This window comes from Conger conger, chromosome 9 (genome assembly GCF_963514075.1).
Source record: "Conger conger chromosome 9, fConCon1.1, whole genome shotgun sequence".
NCBI classification, from domain to species: domain Eukaryota; kingdom Metazoa; phylum Chordata; class Actinopteri; order Anguilliformes; family Congridae; genus Conger; species Conger conger.
The window spans coordinates 33,498,143-33,518,128 of NC_083768.1; the positions used below are offsets into that span (position 1 = coordinate 33,498,143).

The 19,986-nt window shown below is 45.3% G+C and overlaps 1 protein-coding gene across 2 annotated transcripts in view; it reads right to left on the minus strand.

Moving 5' to 3' along the window:
• LOC133137926 (serine/threonine-protein kinase OSR1-like) overlaps positions 1-19,986 on the minus strand; it is a 70,972-nt gene that overhangs the window by 49,457 nt on the left and 1,529 nt on the right. For both annotated transcript variants that reach the window (XM_061256345.1, XM_061256344.1), the window contains exon 2: positions 5,217-5,329. In XM_061256345.1, the coding sequence (XP_061112329.1) occupies positions 5,217-5,329 (113 nt within the window). The remainder of the gene's footprint in view (positions 1-5,216; positions 5,330-19,986) is intronic.

A 19,986-nucleotide genomic window follows, 5' to 3' on the forward strand; every position in this document is an offset into this window, starting at 1 on the left:
GACCTCAAGGCGCCCCTGCTCACCTTTAAACCAGAAACTCACGAGACAAGGCAGTCATTACATGTCATTTGGCTGAAGCTTTTATCCAAAGCAACTTACAGTTCATTAGACTGAGCAGGAGACAATCCTCCCCTGGAGCAATGCAGGGTTAAGGGCCTTGCTCAAGGGACCAACGGCTGTGCGGACCTTATCGTGGCTACACCGACCTTGCGGGTCCCAGTCACGTACCTTACCTACTACGCTACAGGCCTGCCCCTACAGTCCTAAGTATAACTTTTCACTCCTGTGACAAAGCGGCATTTTCACTGCACAGTGCGAACACCATCAGTCTACAGATGGAGAGTGCGAGAGAGCTTCAGGGCCCGTCCTGGAAACAGCTGGAGCAAAGAGACCAAGCAGGACCCACTGTGGCACAACGAGACGAGGACAGAAGAATATGGGGACGGCAGCCGGCAGCGTGCCGCCACAGCCAGCCCATTAATTCTCCTCCGACAGTTTGTTTCTGAATCACTCCGGCCCGCAGAGTCCAGCATCAGCACTATTGGATCTGCGCTGTCCCGTGCAAGAGGAGCTGCTTTGTCGTGCCAAGACCCCCTGGGAGTTAAGAATGCATCATTCTCCAGTGATGAATCTCATCCTCCCCTCACACTCCGACTTCCTCTTGCCTCTGCAACCACTCTGCCTGCAGCACCCTTTTCTAGCCTTTGGTCAGATTTGTGATAGAGCAAATAAAAAAATTTAAAAAATGATAAAAACACATCCTCTTGCTTTTGAGTAAACTGGGAGGGCGTTGGGTACATTTTGAACTGCTTCATGGCTAGGCTTACATCATTGCAGAAGCCTCCATTAGTGTCAGTGACCAGAGTGGTGGAAAGTCTGCCCGTTAATCCATATAATTGACAGACGTGTGACACAGTGTTTATCTGCAGATCCATTACGTATATTAAATCTGTCAATGCTGCCCGCTCGGAAAACACTACACTACCATGTCCCCCCTCCAGTCATGCTGCAGGGAAGACCGATGGAGCACTAACCAGTAACCAACATCCCATCCATCCTGAAATCAATTACCACCGCCATTAACTGCAAACATTACCTAACACCGCCCCTGAAAACATTACCGAGTCGTGCTGGTCTACTGGGCAGGGTATCACAAATACATGCACAAGAAAGTAAGCATTTGGGTTGACCTGAAGGAAATGTTGTTTCGACAGTTGTTCGACACGGTGGTAAACTAGCAGTGATTTGACAATGGATAGAGGGCAATAATTTGGCTAAAGCTAAATTAAGGCTAGATAACATACTGGAAATGATACCTAGGACTATTTATTACATCTTTTCTAAATTATTATTAGATGGCCGAAATCTGCACCTATACGTGACACATTATAGAAAACAAGGACTTATTTTATCCTGTGCCAAGGATCCAATTATCAACAAAAATGACATATCCCTGGTTGGTGGAGAAAGTAAGATGGCTAAAGGAGGTGGATCTCCAGATCTCCCCATTCCATAAAGAAGACATTCATTAGCATCAACAGCAAACAGCTTAGGTCAGCAGGATGTTCTACCATGTCATGTGGACAGAGTTCAAGGGGCATTCTTCTTCAGGCAATGGCCATAAACCACAGCTGACAGGGCAGTGCTGAAGCTACATCTGGAGAGACCGGACACACACACACACACACACACACACACACACACAGACACACACACACACACACACGTACTGGTCGCTACTTCCAGAGAAACCGGAACAGCATTAACACACCACACACACAGTTCTGCGTGGTCGAGACTGCTCGTTACCTCCAGAGAGAGCGGAAAAGCGTTAACACACACACACAGCTCTGCATTGGCGATACATGTACTGCTTGCTACCCCCAGAGAGAGCGGACCGGTGTTAACACACACACAGCTCTGCGTGGTCGAGACACATGTACTGCTTGTTACCTCCAGACAGACTGGAACAGTGTTAATATACACACACGCATGCACATGTGTGTGTGTGTGTATATATATATATATATATATATATATATATATATATATATATATATATATATATATATATATATATATATATATATATATATATATATATATATATATACACACACCTCTGCAGTGGATACACATGTACTGCACGCTACCTCAAGAGAGACTGAAACAGACCAGAACAGAGAGGGTTTCTGGATGCTAAAGGCTAATCACACAGACTCCATATTTAGTGCTTAGAAAGAGTTTCACCAACACTGGATGCTAAAGGCTAATCACACAGACTCCATATTTAGTGCTTAAAAAGAGTTTCACCGACACTGGATGCTAAAGGCTAATTGCACAGACGCCATATTTAATGCTCACGATTGAATGAAAATTCTTTACAAAGGAAACTGATAGGCTAGGACAGGTTTTACTGGTTTCCTTTTTTTCCATCTTGTCAAGGGACCAAAGCAAAATAATTATATTAGTTGTAAAAATAAAGCAAAATATCTTTGCTTTTAAATACTGGCAACAAGCGTTGTGGATTATTTGCATCAGACAGACTGCATTCATGTTGCATGACTCTGACGGTGTTGGAAGCTGCTTGTGACATTGTCATAATGCATTCTGCTTTCATGTCAGACTACACATACTTTTCAAATAACAGCCAATGAGCTCACAAATCAACAGCTGTCTTTCATTGATATAATAAACTGTCTCACCAGAAAATTTTAGTTAATGCATATCCGTGGTCACTGGGCATTATCGACACACAGAGCACCGTTTCGTAACATTTAGGGAACACATTTTATCATTTGTTCTTATTCAACTTCTTATAGGAGCTAGTGATTATGTGAATATCAAAGTAAAGTTATGTGCATATTTAATACAGTTTAGCATTGTGAGACTATGTACACCCTCTCCCCTCCCCCACCCCCTCACCCCAAAAAAGTCACACCAGACACCATCGCTGAAGTAGGCCTCGCCAAGAAGACATTTGTCCTTGCGCCTGTTAAACGTTTCAAGCACTGTTCGTTCTGTGTGCTCGCGCCCCCGGTTACATCACTGCTCTGCCGTATTCAGCCGGAGAGAGAGCCTGAATGGAGGCGGTGTCGTGAGTCCGGGACTTTTTGTTACGTGACTGCCAGACAGCGTAGCGTCCAGCCGCCAGACCGGGGGCGGCTAATTCACGCTGACAGCCTGTGGGGGGGGGGGCCTTCGCCAGTCCTCTCTGGAGCCTCAGCACCACCGTCCCGCTACCAATCATGGGTCACTGCCCCCCCCCCCCCCTCCAACACACAGTCCCCATTACTCCACCTTTTATACTTCCACTGCAGCTTTGTTCATTTCCCGTCACCCTGCGGGACAGGGGGGCTGTCGATCGGTCGGACATTTCAGAAAGCAAAGACGAACGGCGTTCTTCTTTCATCATTCAAACGGCTGCATTGCATGAGGTGACGCCTGTGTGTAGCCCAGAGCAGTTCATAATACTGTATATGCACTCTGCAATGTAATCACCATTACATTTTATATTTTAGTCATTTAACAGATGCTCTTACCCGGATCACTTACCCGCACTATATCCTTTCACACACAAACCCTTTACTTAAGCAATTCAGGGTTAAGTACTGGACCAATGGCAGTGCCTAAACATGGGATTCAAGCCTACAAACTTTGAGCTAAAAGCCCCATTTCCCCAACCATTACGCTACCATTATTGTCCTGTACTCAACAGTACATTCACAATGCAAGACAGCAGGCCAGTTGGGATTACCTTGTTGGTGGCACCAATTTTTAACTGCATTAGGACAGAGTTCCAGACACGGAACAATGGACTCACCCTGCATGGCTATGGCGTTCTGTTACGGATATACAAACGTGACAGTTGCGGCTATTTTAGACACCCATCACTGGACCGGGGGCCATGCAACACTTGTTTCACTAAATCGGAATCCGCAGTTGTTCTGACTGGTCCACTGTTGGACTGAACAATACGGACCCTTACGGCATTTTCCTGGCATGTCCATCCAGAGGGGTTTGGGGGTGATGATACCGAGGGAGAATTTCTCGCATTCATATTTATAGAAAAAGCAACTTTTCTGTCTGTCCACTACTGCAGAAGCATCAAAGTGGGGTTAGATCTGGACACATCACTACACATGGGGCACAGCCTAGTTAAATAATGTAACCTGAACTCAGACAGACTACAGAATGCCCTTCATAAATCTCAGACTACATGCACGACATTTGGTAAAAACACAACTATACAGCTTTGCTCTGTGGGATCTGAAGGTCAGGTTTCACCACAGTACCGGTGGTCACCATTCCCAAGGGCAAAAAGTAAAGGAGGTGGTTATAAGAGGGGCTGAAGTTGGTGAGCTCAGGAAAGGAGAGCACGTTATCCTGGGTTCATGGGCCTGCAGGCTCCTGGATGGCTACTGATAAAAAGACGGCTTTATCCCAAATGAAAACAAGCACGTCCAATCACAGCAGCACATGGCCCAGAATGTGACTATCCAAGGCCGGCGGTTGACTTTTCATTTCTAGGAACTTGAGATGCAGGAATAGAGGAAGGGCCACGGGAGAGCTTAACGCAGGGCCACGGGAGAGCTTAACGCAGGGCCACGGGAGAGCTTAACGCAGGGCCACGGGAGAGCTTAACGCAGGGCCACGGGAGAGCTTAACGCAGGGCCACGGGAGAGCTTAACGCAGGGCCACGGGAGAGCTTAACGCAGGGCCACGGGAGAGCTTAACGCAGGGCCATGGGAGAGCTTAACGCAGGGCCACGGGAGAGCTTAACGCAGGGCCACGGGAGACCTTAACGCAGGGCCACGGGAGACCTTAACGCAGGGCCACGGGAGACCTTAACGCAGGGCCACGGGAGACCTTAACGCAGGGCCACGGGAGAGCTTAACGCAGGGCCACGGGAGAGTTTGACGCAGGGCCACGGGAGAGCTTAACGCAGGGCCACGGGAGAGCTTAACGCAGGGCCACGGGAGAGCTTAACGCAGAGCCACGGGAGACCTTAACGCAGGGCCACGGGAGACCTTAACGCAGGGCCACGGGAGGCCTTAACGCAGGGCCACGGGAGACCTTAACGCAGGGCCACGGGAGACCTTAACGCATTCTCTAGCACTGATACTCTCTGGAGATTAAAATCTACCCAGTTTAAAAGACGGAGTAAGAAACCAGCAGTGGACTGTTGAAATGTGTGTATTTTATGATGACGTTACCAAAAGCTCATCCATGCTGGTCTGGCATTTCTCCAGGTTGATGCGCTTGATTGCCACCTTCTCCTTCCTGGGCACACAGTAGGCCGCCTGGACCACCGCCGTGGCTCCACTCCCTGAAAGCAGACAGAGAAAGAGATGAGACACAGGTAAACATTAATTCCCAAAATTACACAACCGGAACCACCATTATGGCTCCACTCTCAAAAAACAGTCAGAGAAATATATCAAACGCAGGTACTCAACTTGCTGAAACTGCCAAATTAAAACCACCATTGTGGCTCTACTGTGTGAAACCGGAACATGAAAAAGGCTGGGATACATGTGCTCGCTTGCTACCCGAACACTGGGAGGGGTGGCTGTGCTATATCCAGCCACAGCACCTTGAAACATGGGGGTGAACTAATATTAATTGGAGACCAACGCACAAACCCGTAGCGGACCGTAGCGTCTGTCAAATAACAGGGAGCAGACTTCAATCTTGATTAAACAGAAAACCAAGGACCTTGTGCAGTGAAGGAGTTAAACAGAGGTCCTGACTGTGGCCACCACAGATCTTCTGCCAGAAAATGGGTAGGAGTCTCACTGCATCCATCACTCTTTCTCCCTCTCCCCCTCAGTTATTATGTACTGAGCGTTTTCCTGCAAAATGACTGCCATACATCATCCAACGAGTGCCACACACTGGAAGTGGATGACATACATCATTCCTTTACTCCGTAAAGTGCTTGAACCACGGAAAATGTTAAACAAATGTGATGTATTATTTTAGGGCACGCATTTGCCTCCTAAAGCCACTGCAGCCCAACCCTTGAAATCCTGTTGTGAAAAGCCAGTTGAAGCCTCAAAATGAAAATTATCAGTCATCACTCGGAAACGGTAATGGTGAAACGCATTCTCAATAGAAGCAGAGGTCAGAAGAGGAGAGGTTAGAAAGGGAGATATGTATGTTCTGGTGCTATATTAAACATTAAAACGTTAAAAATCCATAAGACCAAGGACATTTTGCCACATTTGAAGATGATGCCACTGACACAAAAACACACCAAAACATCATGAGAAAAGTCATTTGGGGCCATAAATCTCCAGTGATGTGAGAAATGACTTGTCACAACTCATGCGTGTTGAGACACACCTTCAAAAGGTGAGGGTTGGTGGACGGGGCGGCCGTGGGCGGGGTACTGCTGTGGGGGGTTTGGGGGGGCGGCACACGGCCGGAGAACAGACAGACTCAGGGAGGCGACGGTCTTTAGCCGTGGCTCAATGCGGACAAGGGCATCCCCGTGCAGCGCGAGAGCTGGGCCGCGGTACGAACGGCAGCTCCCAGCGAGGGTACAGCCGGAGCCCTGAGTCAGCGAATCGCCACCAGAGAGGGACACGATCACCGCCCCCACACAGACAGGCACAGGGAGGCGGGGGGGGGCTGCCTGACTCCAAGCCAAACCGTTCCCTACCCACACCACTCAAAAAAGCAACACCCCCCTCCCCCAAGTGTTTCTACGATGACTGATCTCTGACTCCTATGCAGGTAATGCTCTCCTAAGAGATTACACAACAATGCTTTCAAGTGAACTATTATTCCCTGTCTCTCTCCATTCATCCTCCAGATATACACTCAGTGAGCACTTTATTAGGTATTTATTAGACTTATATTTCAGACTTCTACTGCGGTAGCCTATCCACTTAGAGTTATGATGTGTTGTGTGTTCAGAGATGCTTTCCTGAATACCACGGTTGTAATGTGTGGTTATTTGCATTACTGTCACCTTCCTGTCAGTTTTGACCAGTCTGGCCATTCTCCCCTGACGTCTCTCATTAACAAGGTGTTTCTCTCTGCAGAACTGCTGTTCACTGGATTTTTTGGGGTTTTTTTGCACCATTCTTTGCAAACTCAAGAGACTAGTGTGCATTAAAAACCCAGGAGATCAGCAGTTTCTGAGATAGTCAAACAACTCTGTATGTCACTAACAATCATTCCACCATTCCAAGTCACTTAGATCACATTTTTCCCCCATTCTGATGGTTGATGTGAACATTAACTGAAGCTACTCACCCGTATCTATCTGATTGTATGCATTGCATTGCTGCCAAACGACTGGCTGATTAGATAATCGCATGTATAAGTAAGTGTAATAAATGTTCCTAATAAAGTGCTCGGTGAGTGTAGGTCAGCAAACTCATGGATGGGAGGCAACACATAACATATCATTCTGCACCTGATATAATGTGGCAATATTTAAATATTTGTAAAAAATCTCACACCAAGGGTTAGTGTTCTCGGTCATTTCACCAGATTCAGAGCCAAGACTAACAGCCAGGAGCGTCGGCACCGTCAAAGTCAAAAAGACTCATCCCTCTCAGTGGTGCTGCTAACTATACCGACCACAGGAATGCCATCCCAAGTGGAATTCACACTGCTGTGTTAAAACTGGCGGCATTCACACCGATTACCTCTGAGCAAAGGCACGGAAGGTTTTTGTTGCACGGCACAGACACAGTTTGGTTTCAAGGAATTTATAGATCTATTCTTTGCAGTCATGCCTGCAGTTTCCATATTTGTCTCTTATTTGGCAAATACACAGCTAAATTGGCAGCTCTCACCAAGAGTCACCTTCAAACCTCCTTCTGCGCGGGACTCCATCGTTACGGGGATGACCTCTGTTCCGCTACCTCTGCGGAGTGGCATACGGCACGAGAGACTTAGGCTACCTCATGCAGCTGATTGGTCGGATCAAAAAACTACCAAAGGAGCGCTACCTAAACATCTCCGTAGGGCGAGTACGCACCGTAAACTGCAGAGCCCTTCACCCGATGGGACACAGGCCGCCATGTTCACACTCAGCGCTGTGGCCAACAACTGGAACCTGAGCCTCACGCGACAGAGTCATTTACACCCCACTTTGTTTAATGGAAAGAGGTTTTTGCCAAAGTTAAGGTGACTAAGAGAGCTCAGAAGCACAATTTGTTTACAGTGAGCTCGCATCAACTTCCAGATTCAAACAAGGTCCTTCATTACTCTGAGCCTGCATAGGCATAATGGCTTTAAAAAAAGGAAAGAAAAAAATCTGGTAACAGTTCTTAATTATTAATAAGAATGTCCTGTCCTTGGTTTATTGTTTTTCCAAATAGCAAAGCATAGTTATTTCCAAAAATTTACATGAAAGCATGATTTATTTAAAGTTCTGTTTGGATTGGAGAAACCGCAGACACAATGATGCGGATTAGGTCACAAGTAACCTAATCTGTAAGCAATCAAAGTCTAGAAGGTAGCCTACACATGTCGGAAACACAGGAACCTACAGCTTTCCTCAAATCAATTTCACACAAGAGACTTTCTAAAAACAGCAAAGAAAAAAACCAAACTACAAGTTCAGTTAGGCTACTACTTCTTTTACCAACCACATAAATAACCATTCATCTTCTCTTGGCAAACTGTTCATTCACTGATTTTAAGTACACAGTGGAGACCACAGCACGTGGGCGTAAACATCAAGCTGCCAGTAAGCACTACGCAGATTTCATGAACGTTTTCATTTCTGTCAAATCTGGCAGGTGACACGCCGCTGAAACAAATCCCTGCTTAATAAAGTTTCCAATTCAGCAGGAATGAGTACCGTGGGTATCGCTTTGTTCAGTAAACCCAGCTCAGCCTTAAGAACGTAGCCTGCATGCCTTCACAGCATGACAGCAGTCACCCAAAGCCATATTCTAAGCACTTTATTGGAGAACAACCATTCAACAAGAGGCCTACATCCAACTGAACTGGAACTGGACATAAGTCTCAACGTTTCTAGACAAAAAGACAAATGAAAATGAAGCAAAGTAAAATGCTTGCCTACAAGGCCTTTTATAAATTCTAATGTCCAGGAGAAACCCTGCGGATATCATGGCCTCATGTCTAAGAGTTTCTCTGCTGTGATGAAAATAGCAAAGAATGCAAGACAGACACAGAAATGCTACGGATCAGTCCACCATGACAGGAAAAAGCTGACAAGAAGGTCATCTTCAGGTCACGTGAAGCGACTGGAGGAAAATGAGGCAATTCAGGTCCTTTCTGTGAAGGCATTGAGCCAAACGAGGAGGAACATTCACAGTGGCCATGTGACCGTCTGTGGTAATGCAGGAATTACTGGATGAAGCTCCTCAAGGCTTCTGGGAAGACAGGTCACAGCAGGGCTGTGGCACTCAAGTCTCTGCAGACGCGTGAGAAACGTACTAACAAGCCTGGATGAAAGAGGCCAAATGCAGAACATCTTCCACTATCCAGATATGTTAAAGGGGCAGTTCACCAAAAAATGTCATTAAATTATGTTTCCACTTCCACCCTATCTATCCATCCTACTTTAGCAGTCAGCTATAACCAATGAGCACAGAGCTAGGGTAAGCAAGGAAACCTGGCTGAGGAGTGTTCCTGTAGAATGTACAGAGGGAATTATGAGAATGGAGAGAGGCCGGAGCCTAGAGCAGGAGTGAGGGATGAGATTGATGACTCCATTGAGGTACAGAGATCATTGGTCAACCTACATGGGTGAAGTGGAAGAAATAAGCAGGGGTCAGGGACATTGGGGAAATGTTCATGTAAGATGGATGGAATGCTTTCATGGGAAGATGGCCAACAGGAATACTAGAATCCAAATGTAAACCTGAGTACTGGCCGGGAGCAAAGATGGGGAAAGCTCAGGACCAGCTCCACAGACCAGATAAAGCAAAGCCATGAGATACCAGTGAAATACCCAAGCACCACAAAAACAAGACCACTCTAAATTAGAGCCTTGGGGTACTCACCCAGGGAAGAAATGCACAGAACACATGATAAATGCAATCTGATGAAAGTTAATAGGACCAAGCACCATGAACCAAGTTAGTTCATGTCTAATTCTGAAATCACAATAGCCAGCTCAAATGCTAGATGCATGCATGCATTTTGTCCCTTCATAAGAATGTTATTTGAATATTATAATAGGAGACAATTAATATAAGTTTACAGGGCAGGTTTATAGGACAAATAACACCCGTCTTCCCGCAAGCAGGATCATCCACAGCTAGGCAGTTTATTAGTCTCTCGCTGTGACAGAATGCAGACAGCATCACAAAGGTTAATAATGCACTGGGGAATACACTAGATACTTGTTGGAGGAGTCATGTAATCAGCTCCGCAGTTCAGAAGGACCTGTTCAGTCACAGGCAGGAAAGCAGAAGCTGAGTGCTGGCAGCTCCAGTGAGAAGCGGAGAGAGGCAGCCGTTTCAGCGCAGCCTGCATTGCGGTGAGCCCAGGGTAACCTTGGTAGTAAGTAAAACTGATCAAGTAAATGCACACTAATGATCAGTTCAGTATCTACGAGTATGCAAAATGTGCTTTTTCAGACAGGACTTCTAGAATTTCAGATATCTGGCTGGATTTTACCAACATGACCCTTAAAACTGGGCTACACCAATAAATAAATAAATTATCACCCACATCCTACTGTAAGCATTTAAATAGTTTTCGGACTAAACGCTGATGGTAATGCAATATTTTATACTCACGCTACTTAAACTCTGGGAAGTCACTACAGTCCAGAAGCACTTATATTAATGACTTCACAAAGGCTAAATATTGGGGCAACTGCTCAAAGCAATTCAAAACATTCATCTCATATTCCCACCCAGATCAAGTCAAACAAGCACCTCCTAGTTGGAATCAGTTGCAATAAATGAAAACAAACATAAGACGGACGCAAACAAACACTCCAAACTGGAAAAACTAAGAGGTGCCTCTTAAGAGCTGTCAGGGACTCCAGTCTAGAAGTCAGAGCTGCTTCTCAGAGCTCAGAGCGGAGCAGGCCAGTCACTGCCGAGGTGGTCTCCACTTCAAGACCTGACATTTCAGCCAGATACGTGTGTAGGCCAACCAGGCAGAGAAACCGGAGTGCTGCAGTCAGAATATACTCGCAATAAGGCAGGAAGAAGAAAAAAAACCTCACCCCAAACACTGAAACTGTGCCCGAGACACCTTTTACAAGTCAGTAATATTTGTCTAGAGTCATTATGGCATGAGGTCACCTTCCCAGACATTCCCGGGCACCGGGTTCAATAACTGACACCATTTCTGCCCCAAACTGCCGAACAGCTCTCCCCCCTCCTCATACACTCACACTGCAGAACAAATGCAGTCCTACCGGCAGTAAAAAAATCCAGCAGTTTCTCTGCCCCAAACTACTCTGAACATAAATGTGGGAGCACCCTTCAAGCAGCCTGTTACAGGTAAAGCAGGAGGAGCCGTGCGTTACATTCAGTGAGCCGAGTCAGGACAGACATATGCACTGCAACAGAACAGAAGAATGAAAATGCAGACTGAAAAATCTCTCTTCCCTTGCAAGATTCATTCGGCGAGCAGCTTGAGACAGCAGAATGAGACGCGTGAAAACAAAAGCCCTCCCCTGGGAAACTCCTTCCAAAATTATGTTCTGAGGATTGCGCTCCTGTAAGCTGTTAGGTGAGATGGTGGCATTCTCCACAGTTTTGAACGGTTGCCATTTACTGCATAACGCAAAGAAATCTGCCACTAAGCTCAGCCGCTATTTCCTCCACTAAATAATAATGAGATCCTGGCCTATGAATTACAGCCAACCCTGTAATTAGAGGATACATACATTCGCAAAATGACAGTTTTTTTTTCCTAAAAGTGATGCCAAATTTGTATCTCTGAAGTGAGCGAACCACATGACAAAACATTGTCTCTACGAGGACTGAATAAGGAGGTCTCTCGCTGTATGGGGCACTGAAAGAGATGGATGACCATACGTTTCAGATACGTTGCCGATTCCATACATCCTGGAGCTTGAGGAAAGGCCAAGCTCATGTGAACGAGGATGGGAGGAATGGGAGGGGGGGGAAGGCTCTGACCATCCAACACGGAACTCAGCTCTCCCTCTCCAAGGGCGAAAGGTGCGGTGGTGTTATACGTGAGGGTCTGCACACGACAGTCCATCAGAAGGCCAGGAGCTTCGCTTTCACGCCCCGGTGCTACGGCCTGTGGCGGGAGAGCCGGTAAAAGACGCGGCCGGCGACCTGAGTGAAATGTCAGGGGTGTAAACCGAGCAGACACTGTGACCGAAGAGGCAGGAATGGCATTTAACACATACTACAGAGAGGAATTCTCCGGGGCCCTAATCAGCGACGAGCGCAATACTCCTCTGCAGCCTCAGCTCCTAGGAAAAAGAGCCCCGCTCCAGTCAGGGCTCCGGTGACAAGCACGCTGAAAGATTAGTTCACACGGAGGAAAAGGCAGCGCAGCGGTACGGGAGTGTTTCTGTTCAGTGTCACCCTTGCTCAGGTTACCGAACGCGGTGTCCAGGAAAGGCAGCTGCCAGATTCGCTATTTTCCGCAGGGCGGCAGATGTGATCGTCACTTTCCGTTTCCTCAGTGGGACGCCATATTGAAAGGCTTTGAAAGGCGTTTTTCTCATTTGGGTTGGACAATGCTCCCTCAAAAACGTGCTGATGTGCAGTAGTGGGAATCACTTGAAAATCTAAGAAATAAAATGAATAAATCATTAACCTGCTAAGAGTGAATTCTAGGATTAAATTAATTCTGGGGGGGGGCACACTGCAAACAGAAAATTTGACAGACAGAAGGATGAACAAGAAGACTGGATGAACAATGATTAAGCAGTAGATCATTGAGGGCAATGTAATGCAGTGGGACCCAAAGGAATTCCATATCATTTGGTTCTGATGCGAAGGAATTTGCAGTAGCTGGTTTAACAAATCCGTTCCTCTAATGTTGATACGTCTCCAATAATATCCTCTGACTGAGCAGACAGATAAAGTAACAAAGACCAAATGAGTAACCAGAAACCTAATGAATGAGAGACAGTTCTGGGACCCCGTTAATTAGCAAAGACGAGTATTCAAACTGGAATAAATCACTTTCTTATAGGCCGGTGGGATCCAGTAGCCGGTTTTCATTCAGTGAAATCTGAAGGGTGAGACAGTGTGGAGGAGCACCGAGGAAGAGCCTGAGCACTGATCTGTGTGCAGCCAGGGAGAGAAGGCTGCAGTGTGACTCAGCACCGCAGAGAAATATCCCTCCACCACGAGAGACAGTGCCAGACAGTGTGTGAGCGCGTCTGCCTGCATGCGCATGATAGAGGGAGGGAGGGAGAGAGAGAGGGGATGAATCACGCAGAGACGGAGAGCCTGTAAATGAGACTGAGAGAAAAGTGCTGATTTATGTGTTGTTCATTATAATGGTGCCACTAATAGTGGTCACAGTAAAAGAAATTGTGGCCATGTTTACAATCAGATATCATTAAGAGTTACTCTGCCAGTATTGTTTTAGCCTGAAGGACTCGTTTCATGGTCTGCATTACAGCGATTGTGCTCTGGCCAGCTAACTGTACACCACGGCAGTAAAGCTTTGTGAAGTTAAACTAGACTGAGAAATTTAAAGACAGAAAGGAGAGGGAAGAGTGCCACACAAAAACCCGCTAGGACAGAAATGATGTTAGCCACTGTGGCACACAAGCTACCTCCCTCCCCCCAACCACCGAGATCAGTATCAAAACCTTCTCAGACCCGAAACCAGTCTGGAGACAAACAGCCCATTGCCGAATGAGGAACATATCACTCTTCCTCTCAGCCAGGTATTTATCCAGTCCATTACCTTCTGCTTAGCACAATATAACACTAAATTAAGTAAAACAAGTAAATAATCTGTGAAAACTGTCTCTATTGCAAATCAAAAGTTTGTTGCACTAGTTATTGCTGTGCAAGTCTATACCCAAAGTGTTTTCGGTAGGATTATCTCTCCATTCCCATGCATAACAGAAGTGATTTGAACACAGTTGGAATACAGAAGTTCCCAACATCTGTGCTGTGCTTTCATTACAACCGCCTGAGGCAACTTGATATGCGCCTCTGTGTCCAGTGCATTTAAAACACTAACGCTGCAATTAACTTAGACCAATATCCACACACAAAAGCCGGAAGCGGTGCTCTCTAAGTCATCTAAGCAGTCAACGGCAGTTCTCAGAACATAAGAGGGGAAACCGAGTTAGCCGCGACGTTAGGGCGGGTATGCTGGACCGTGATTTTCAGCAAAGCAAGATAACAAAACCAGTGTGATTTCAGCACGTTAAGGCAAGTCAACCATCCAATGGCATCATTCCGTGTGGCCTCACGGGAGACCGAGAGCACGTCGTAATGAACGCAGCGATGACCTTCCCCACATTCCACAAGGGGATGGCAAATCATTACTCAATCGCTTGGTACTTCTTCAATCGGGGGGGCTAGGGGCCTAGGGCTCAGCTTTTTCCTTCTCATCTATCCATTTTCTGCACCTCTCCTTCCTTTCTCTCGCTCTCCCTTCCCTAAAGTGCACAAGGCCAGTAATTAGGCCTGCCTGAGTACTGGTCCATTCTTCCCTCCTACTTATGGTCCCATCCCTTATCTGCCAGCCATGTGAGCCTTGTGTTATCGACCATCTGGGCTTCTGAAAGCGCTCGGAACCAAGATCTGAATCAATCCCAGCTCTGCCGTTTGGCCTTGCTCAACTGCTCTAAATAATTCACTAGAAAGTATCATTGCAGTATAATTACCTCTAGTCAGATCGCAACTGCTTTTTCTATTTGTAATTTGACATAGTTTGCTTACTGCAGTGGTACTATTAAACTGTGTAGTATAGTGAATCAGTATTTCCTTCAAATCTTTTTCAGAGATGGTGGCTCATAAGTCAGGTGGTGAGGGAGCCCTAATTTCTTAAATTACTGAGTGGGAAGAAATCTCATCTGATGATGGACTACCCTGAATTCCAATGTGATGAATACATAGCATTGAATTGCACAGATGTGGTAATAATGCTAGCTATGAAACTGATAATGTGCAATGAAAAATGTATACTAGCCAATTGCAGCCAATATCAAATCAGAACCCTTAATAAGCAATGGCAATATCTCTAATATTACATTACATTACATTACATTATTGGCATTTGGCAGACGGTCTGATCCAGAGCGACGTACAGTTGATTAGATTAAGCAGGAGACAATCCTCCCCTGGAGCTACACCGGGATTAGAACCACTGACCTTGCGTGTCCCAGTCACTTACATTAACCACTACGCTACAGGCCGCCCTGTTAAGATCAATTAATGGAAATATGCATTAGTGTTACGCCACAGAGTACTGACCTGAGAATATTTCCACAATCACCATTTCTTCACATCACTTTTCAATAATGTGCTGACTGTCACTGTCTAGATAGTGTGCGCGTTTGAATTGTTGGACTTGAGAGTGTAAGAGCAGGTGCCTGGTATGCTGTTGATATGGCGATGACATGGGAAACACAGTGAGGGGTGCAGTCATTCAGGAGCACATCTCTCTGGGGGTGCAGTCATACAGGAGCACATCTCTCCAGGGGTGCAGTCATTCAGGAGCACATCTCTCTGGGGGTGCAGTCATTCAGGAGCACATCTCTCCGGGGGTGCAGTCATACAGGAGCACATCTCTCCGGGGGTGCAGTCATACAGGAGCACATCTCTCTGGGGGTGCAGTCATTCAGGAGCACATCTCTCTGGGGGTGCAGTCATTCAGGAGCACATCTCTCTGGGGGTGCAGTCATTCAGGAGCACATCTCTCTGGGGGTGCAGTCATTCAGGAGCACATCTCTCTGGGGGTGCAGTCATTCAGGAGCACATCTCTCTGGGGGTGCAGTCATTCAGGAGCACATCTCTCTGGGGGTGCAGTCATTCAGGAGCACATCTCTCAGGGGGTGCAGTCATTCAGGAGCACATCTCTCCAGGGGTGCAGTCATACAGGAGCACATCTCTCTGGGGGTGCAGTCATTCAGGAGCTCTCTCCAGGGGTGCAGTCATTCAGGAGCACATCTCTCAGGGGGTGCAGTCATTCAGGAGCACATCTCTTCAGGGGGTGCAGACATTCAGGAGCACATCTCTCTGGGGGTGCAGTCATACAGGAGCACATCTCTCTGGGGGTGCAGTCATACAGGAGCACATCTCTCTGGGGGTGCAGTCATACAGGAGCACATCTCTCTGGGGGTGCAGTCATACAGGGGCACATCTCTCTGGGGGTGCAGTCATTCAGGACCACATCTCTCTGGGGGTGCAGTCATTCAGGAGCACATCTCTCCAGGGGTGCAGTCATATAGGAGCACATCTCTCTGGGGATGCAGTCATTCAGGAGCACATCTCTCTGGGGATGCAGTCATTCAGGAGCACATCTCTCCGGGGGTGCAGTCATTCAGGAGCTCTCTCCGGCCCATGTCTCAGCCTGCCTCCCCGAAATTATTACATTCACAATCATTACAAGACCAATCCAAATTAAGTCAAATAATTCAATCACACAAAGTGTGTGCCTATTTAATTTAACTACAATCTCACTTTCATTTCTTAAAAACATGACTCGAGGCCAGACTTTATCTCTGATTTGAGAAGCGGATAGTATATCTGAACCTGAGCAAATGAACCAACGTTGTACCAAGGTCTGACAAGAATGGTCCTCTTATTGAGATTATCCTAAACTGTGCATGCTCAGTGGCACTCAAATGACTTGAGAGCACAGTGTCTCCTTCAGTCAAGACAAAAACGTTTCTGGGTATTTATAGACTAATGAGTCACCTTAGTGCTTATACAAAAGGTAAACACAAGTTAACTGCAAGGAATTGAAAGAGTGCTGAACTTTGGAAGACGATACGGGTACCATGCCATTTTCTGAGAAGATAAATCAGCAGTTCACTTCAGAATGACAAATTTCAAATGAATTATTCATTACTTTGAACATGTGCATCAAACAGGGGGTGAAGCAAGCCAACATGTTAGGTCTTCTAGGTGGGGCAGCCAGTATTTGAAAAAGTGCATTCAAGTTCAGTCAACACCAGCAATGACGCCTTTCATGCAAATGAATATATAAAACAACTCAGGCTTCACCGTTCCAGAACTTTCTCGGCAGACAAAGGAATACAAATGGCAAACCTCTGACAGAAGACAATTACAGAGATATGGGCTAACACAGAAAGAATGTGCCCTTTGAGGTGGATTCATCCCATCAGAACCTGACTCAAGTTAAAAAAGGATGTCCTATTCATTGCAAAAAAAAACAGCTGACCTGTGGAGCCGCTCCACTTCTTGCAGATCACGACCCCGTCTGAATTGTCCAGGTCGACCCAATTCATCTGCCATCACTTGCAAAACCAGAAGGTCATGGCTTGTGCCTTGTCTAAACATAGCTTTATCCACAGTGGTCTGCACCGATTAATTCTGCAAATAAGCACTTTTACAGGGGCCTCTGGAGTCAGCCTTTCTGAGAGGGTGAGGGCAATGGCGACAACAGATTAAGTCTATGGAGTCAGATCAGGTAAAAAGGTTTCTAAACTTGGGGGGAAATAAATAATAAACTTAACTGAAAACAGAAAACTTGAAACTGAACATGTCTTGAAACCAAAAATTAAAACCAATTTTCTTTTTTTCATTTGATCAAATATCTTATTTTTAGTTCAGAATAGATTTGTTTTCAATATTTTTTTCCCCCATTTTCAAATCTTTATTTTCCAACCACGTTTTGACCCTGTTTTGGTGTGGGGTGGAGTTTAGAAGAGAGAGTCATGATGGGAGCATGGTCTCCCTTAAATGACAGTTCAGGAATATTGAGAAACGATTTGGGATGCAACTGCCATGCATTGTCGATATGATGAAATTATATAACTTCACCTTTGATCAAAGAAAGCCAATGTAGCTAATGAGTACAGTAGAAGAGGATAATATTGTCATGCTTCATCATATACTGATGGTCATATTAGCGTTCGTTAGCTAGTTACATAGAAGTCCACGAAGCAGTCATAATGCAAGTGTTCATCATTTCAAACTGAAAGAGAAAGATTTAAAACTAAAAAATAAAATGAAAACAGCAGGAGAACATTGTAAACTCAAAACAAGATATTTGATCAAACAAAATTCCAAAGTAGGCCTAAATGTATTTTTCCCGGCAAATCGTACCTTTTTTTATATAATGTTCTTGATTTCATTTTTTTCTTTTCGGTTTCAAAGTGTGTTCAGTTTCAACTTTTTCGTTTTCAGTTACATTTCTTTTATTTTTTTACCAAGTTGCAAAACCTTTGACCCTGATCTGACCATAAAGAAGTCTCTCCCCCGGAAGTAAAGACAAGATGCCAACAGGAGCAATGCTGACAACTTAATTTCCTGACATCAAAATTAGTGTGTTTACAGGACCTTATAGTGGGATGCAAAAATGTTGGCAACCCTGGTTTAAATGTCTATTACAATGAATCTGTATGTTTGCTACAGGGCCTTTTTCCTTTTATTATTATTTTGAAACTGTTAAATATGTATATAAAAAGTAATCTTGCTTTTGCAAAGCGCACCAGTGGTTTTGGCCGATAACATAATACACTAAACATAATTTCAAGGACAAATGATTGTTTTCCAAGCCATTTTGGCAAACCACCCATGTTCCATGACTGAATCAAAAATGTCCATGATCTGTGGGAACCCTATTGAACCATTTGATCAGGGAAGTGTGTGGAATCTTCCTATACTTTCATTGGACCTCCACCTTCCAACAACCTGTCACACTTGTATCCCACATGAACCTCTTATGAATTGATGCGTAGAGTGGGATTTTCAACTTGCTTCAGCCTGGGGTCAGAGCAAAACAACCAGGACATGCTAAAATGGTCTCATGATTTACCGACCACTGCAGGCAATAGCCTGAGAGCAGGCAATCATGTGAGAGCCTGAAACCACCCTGACAACCAGGCCTGCTAGTACGCATCTGTGAAGCAAGCGTGGGGTATGTGCCAAGGGCTACTCACATAACACCAAGTAGGTGTTAGCCAAAATGAAATTTTAGAGGGGCAAATGGAAGAAAGGACTACACACAAGTGTTATACTACACACAAAATATAATCCATTACAAACGAAAATACTTAATAGGACATAGATTACCAAGTAAAAAGAATCTGTGACAGATCACAGATCACAAAACAATGTACTAAAATCAAATGACAAGTACTGTGCCTGTTCATTGTTATCCATGTGTTCAATGAACAAAAAGCACTGAAACAGTTACTGAACATCATGTTGAGAGGGGGGACCTTTAAGGAACCACTGATTAGGTTTCCAGATAGGAAATTGGTTTAACTAGCAGATCAAAATCACAGGACACAGCAGCTGCCCTCCAAGCTAAAGGATTAATGTCTGTGTGGGAGAAGAGGGACCTGCAGAAATCTCAGGATCTGAAGAAGGCAGGGGTGGAGGAGGGGTGGACTGATGGATCTACTACTTTTCTTTTCACAAGAACAGAAAGAACATTCCTCAATCATATGTAAATATGATTCATTCATAGTTCATGAATAAAAGATAAGACTCATTCACGGCGAATTGTAGTCCGCCCTACTCATTCACTGAGGAAATTTGAGACGATCCCTTGTCTGAATATGCCAGGAAACAAAGTCATATTTCGTTACTGTGCACTAATACTTTACAACTAAAACTAAACGTGATGATGTACACATTATGAAGGTCTAGTCACACATTAAAACCACAATATACAGCTAGTTAGATTTTAGAAGCCATTACAAGGCTTCCTTCATTAAAAGCCTTCTGACAATGCAGACTTGTCTGTAACGTTAGATAGAAAGTGAAAAGGTATTTGGCATTTCCTTCTTTTCAACTTTATTCTGACTTGGAAAAATCTAGCAAAGGTGTTATATTCAAAAAGCTGTTAGGTTGTACTTTGGTGCAAAATTCAAAACTTTAG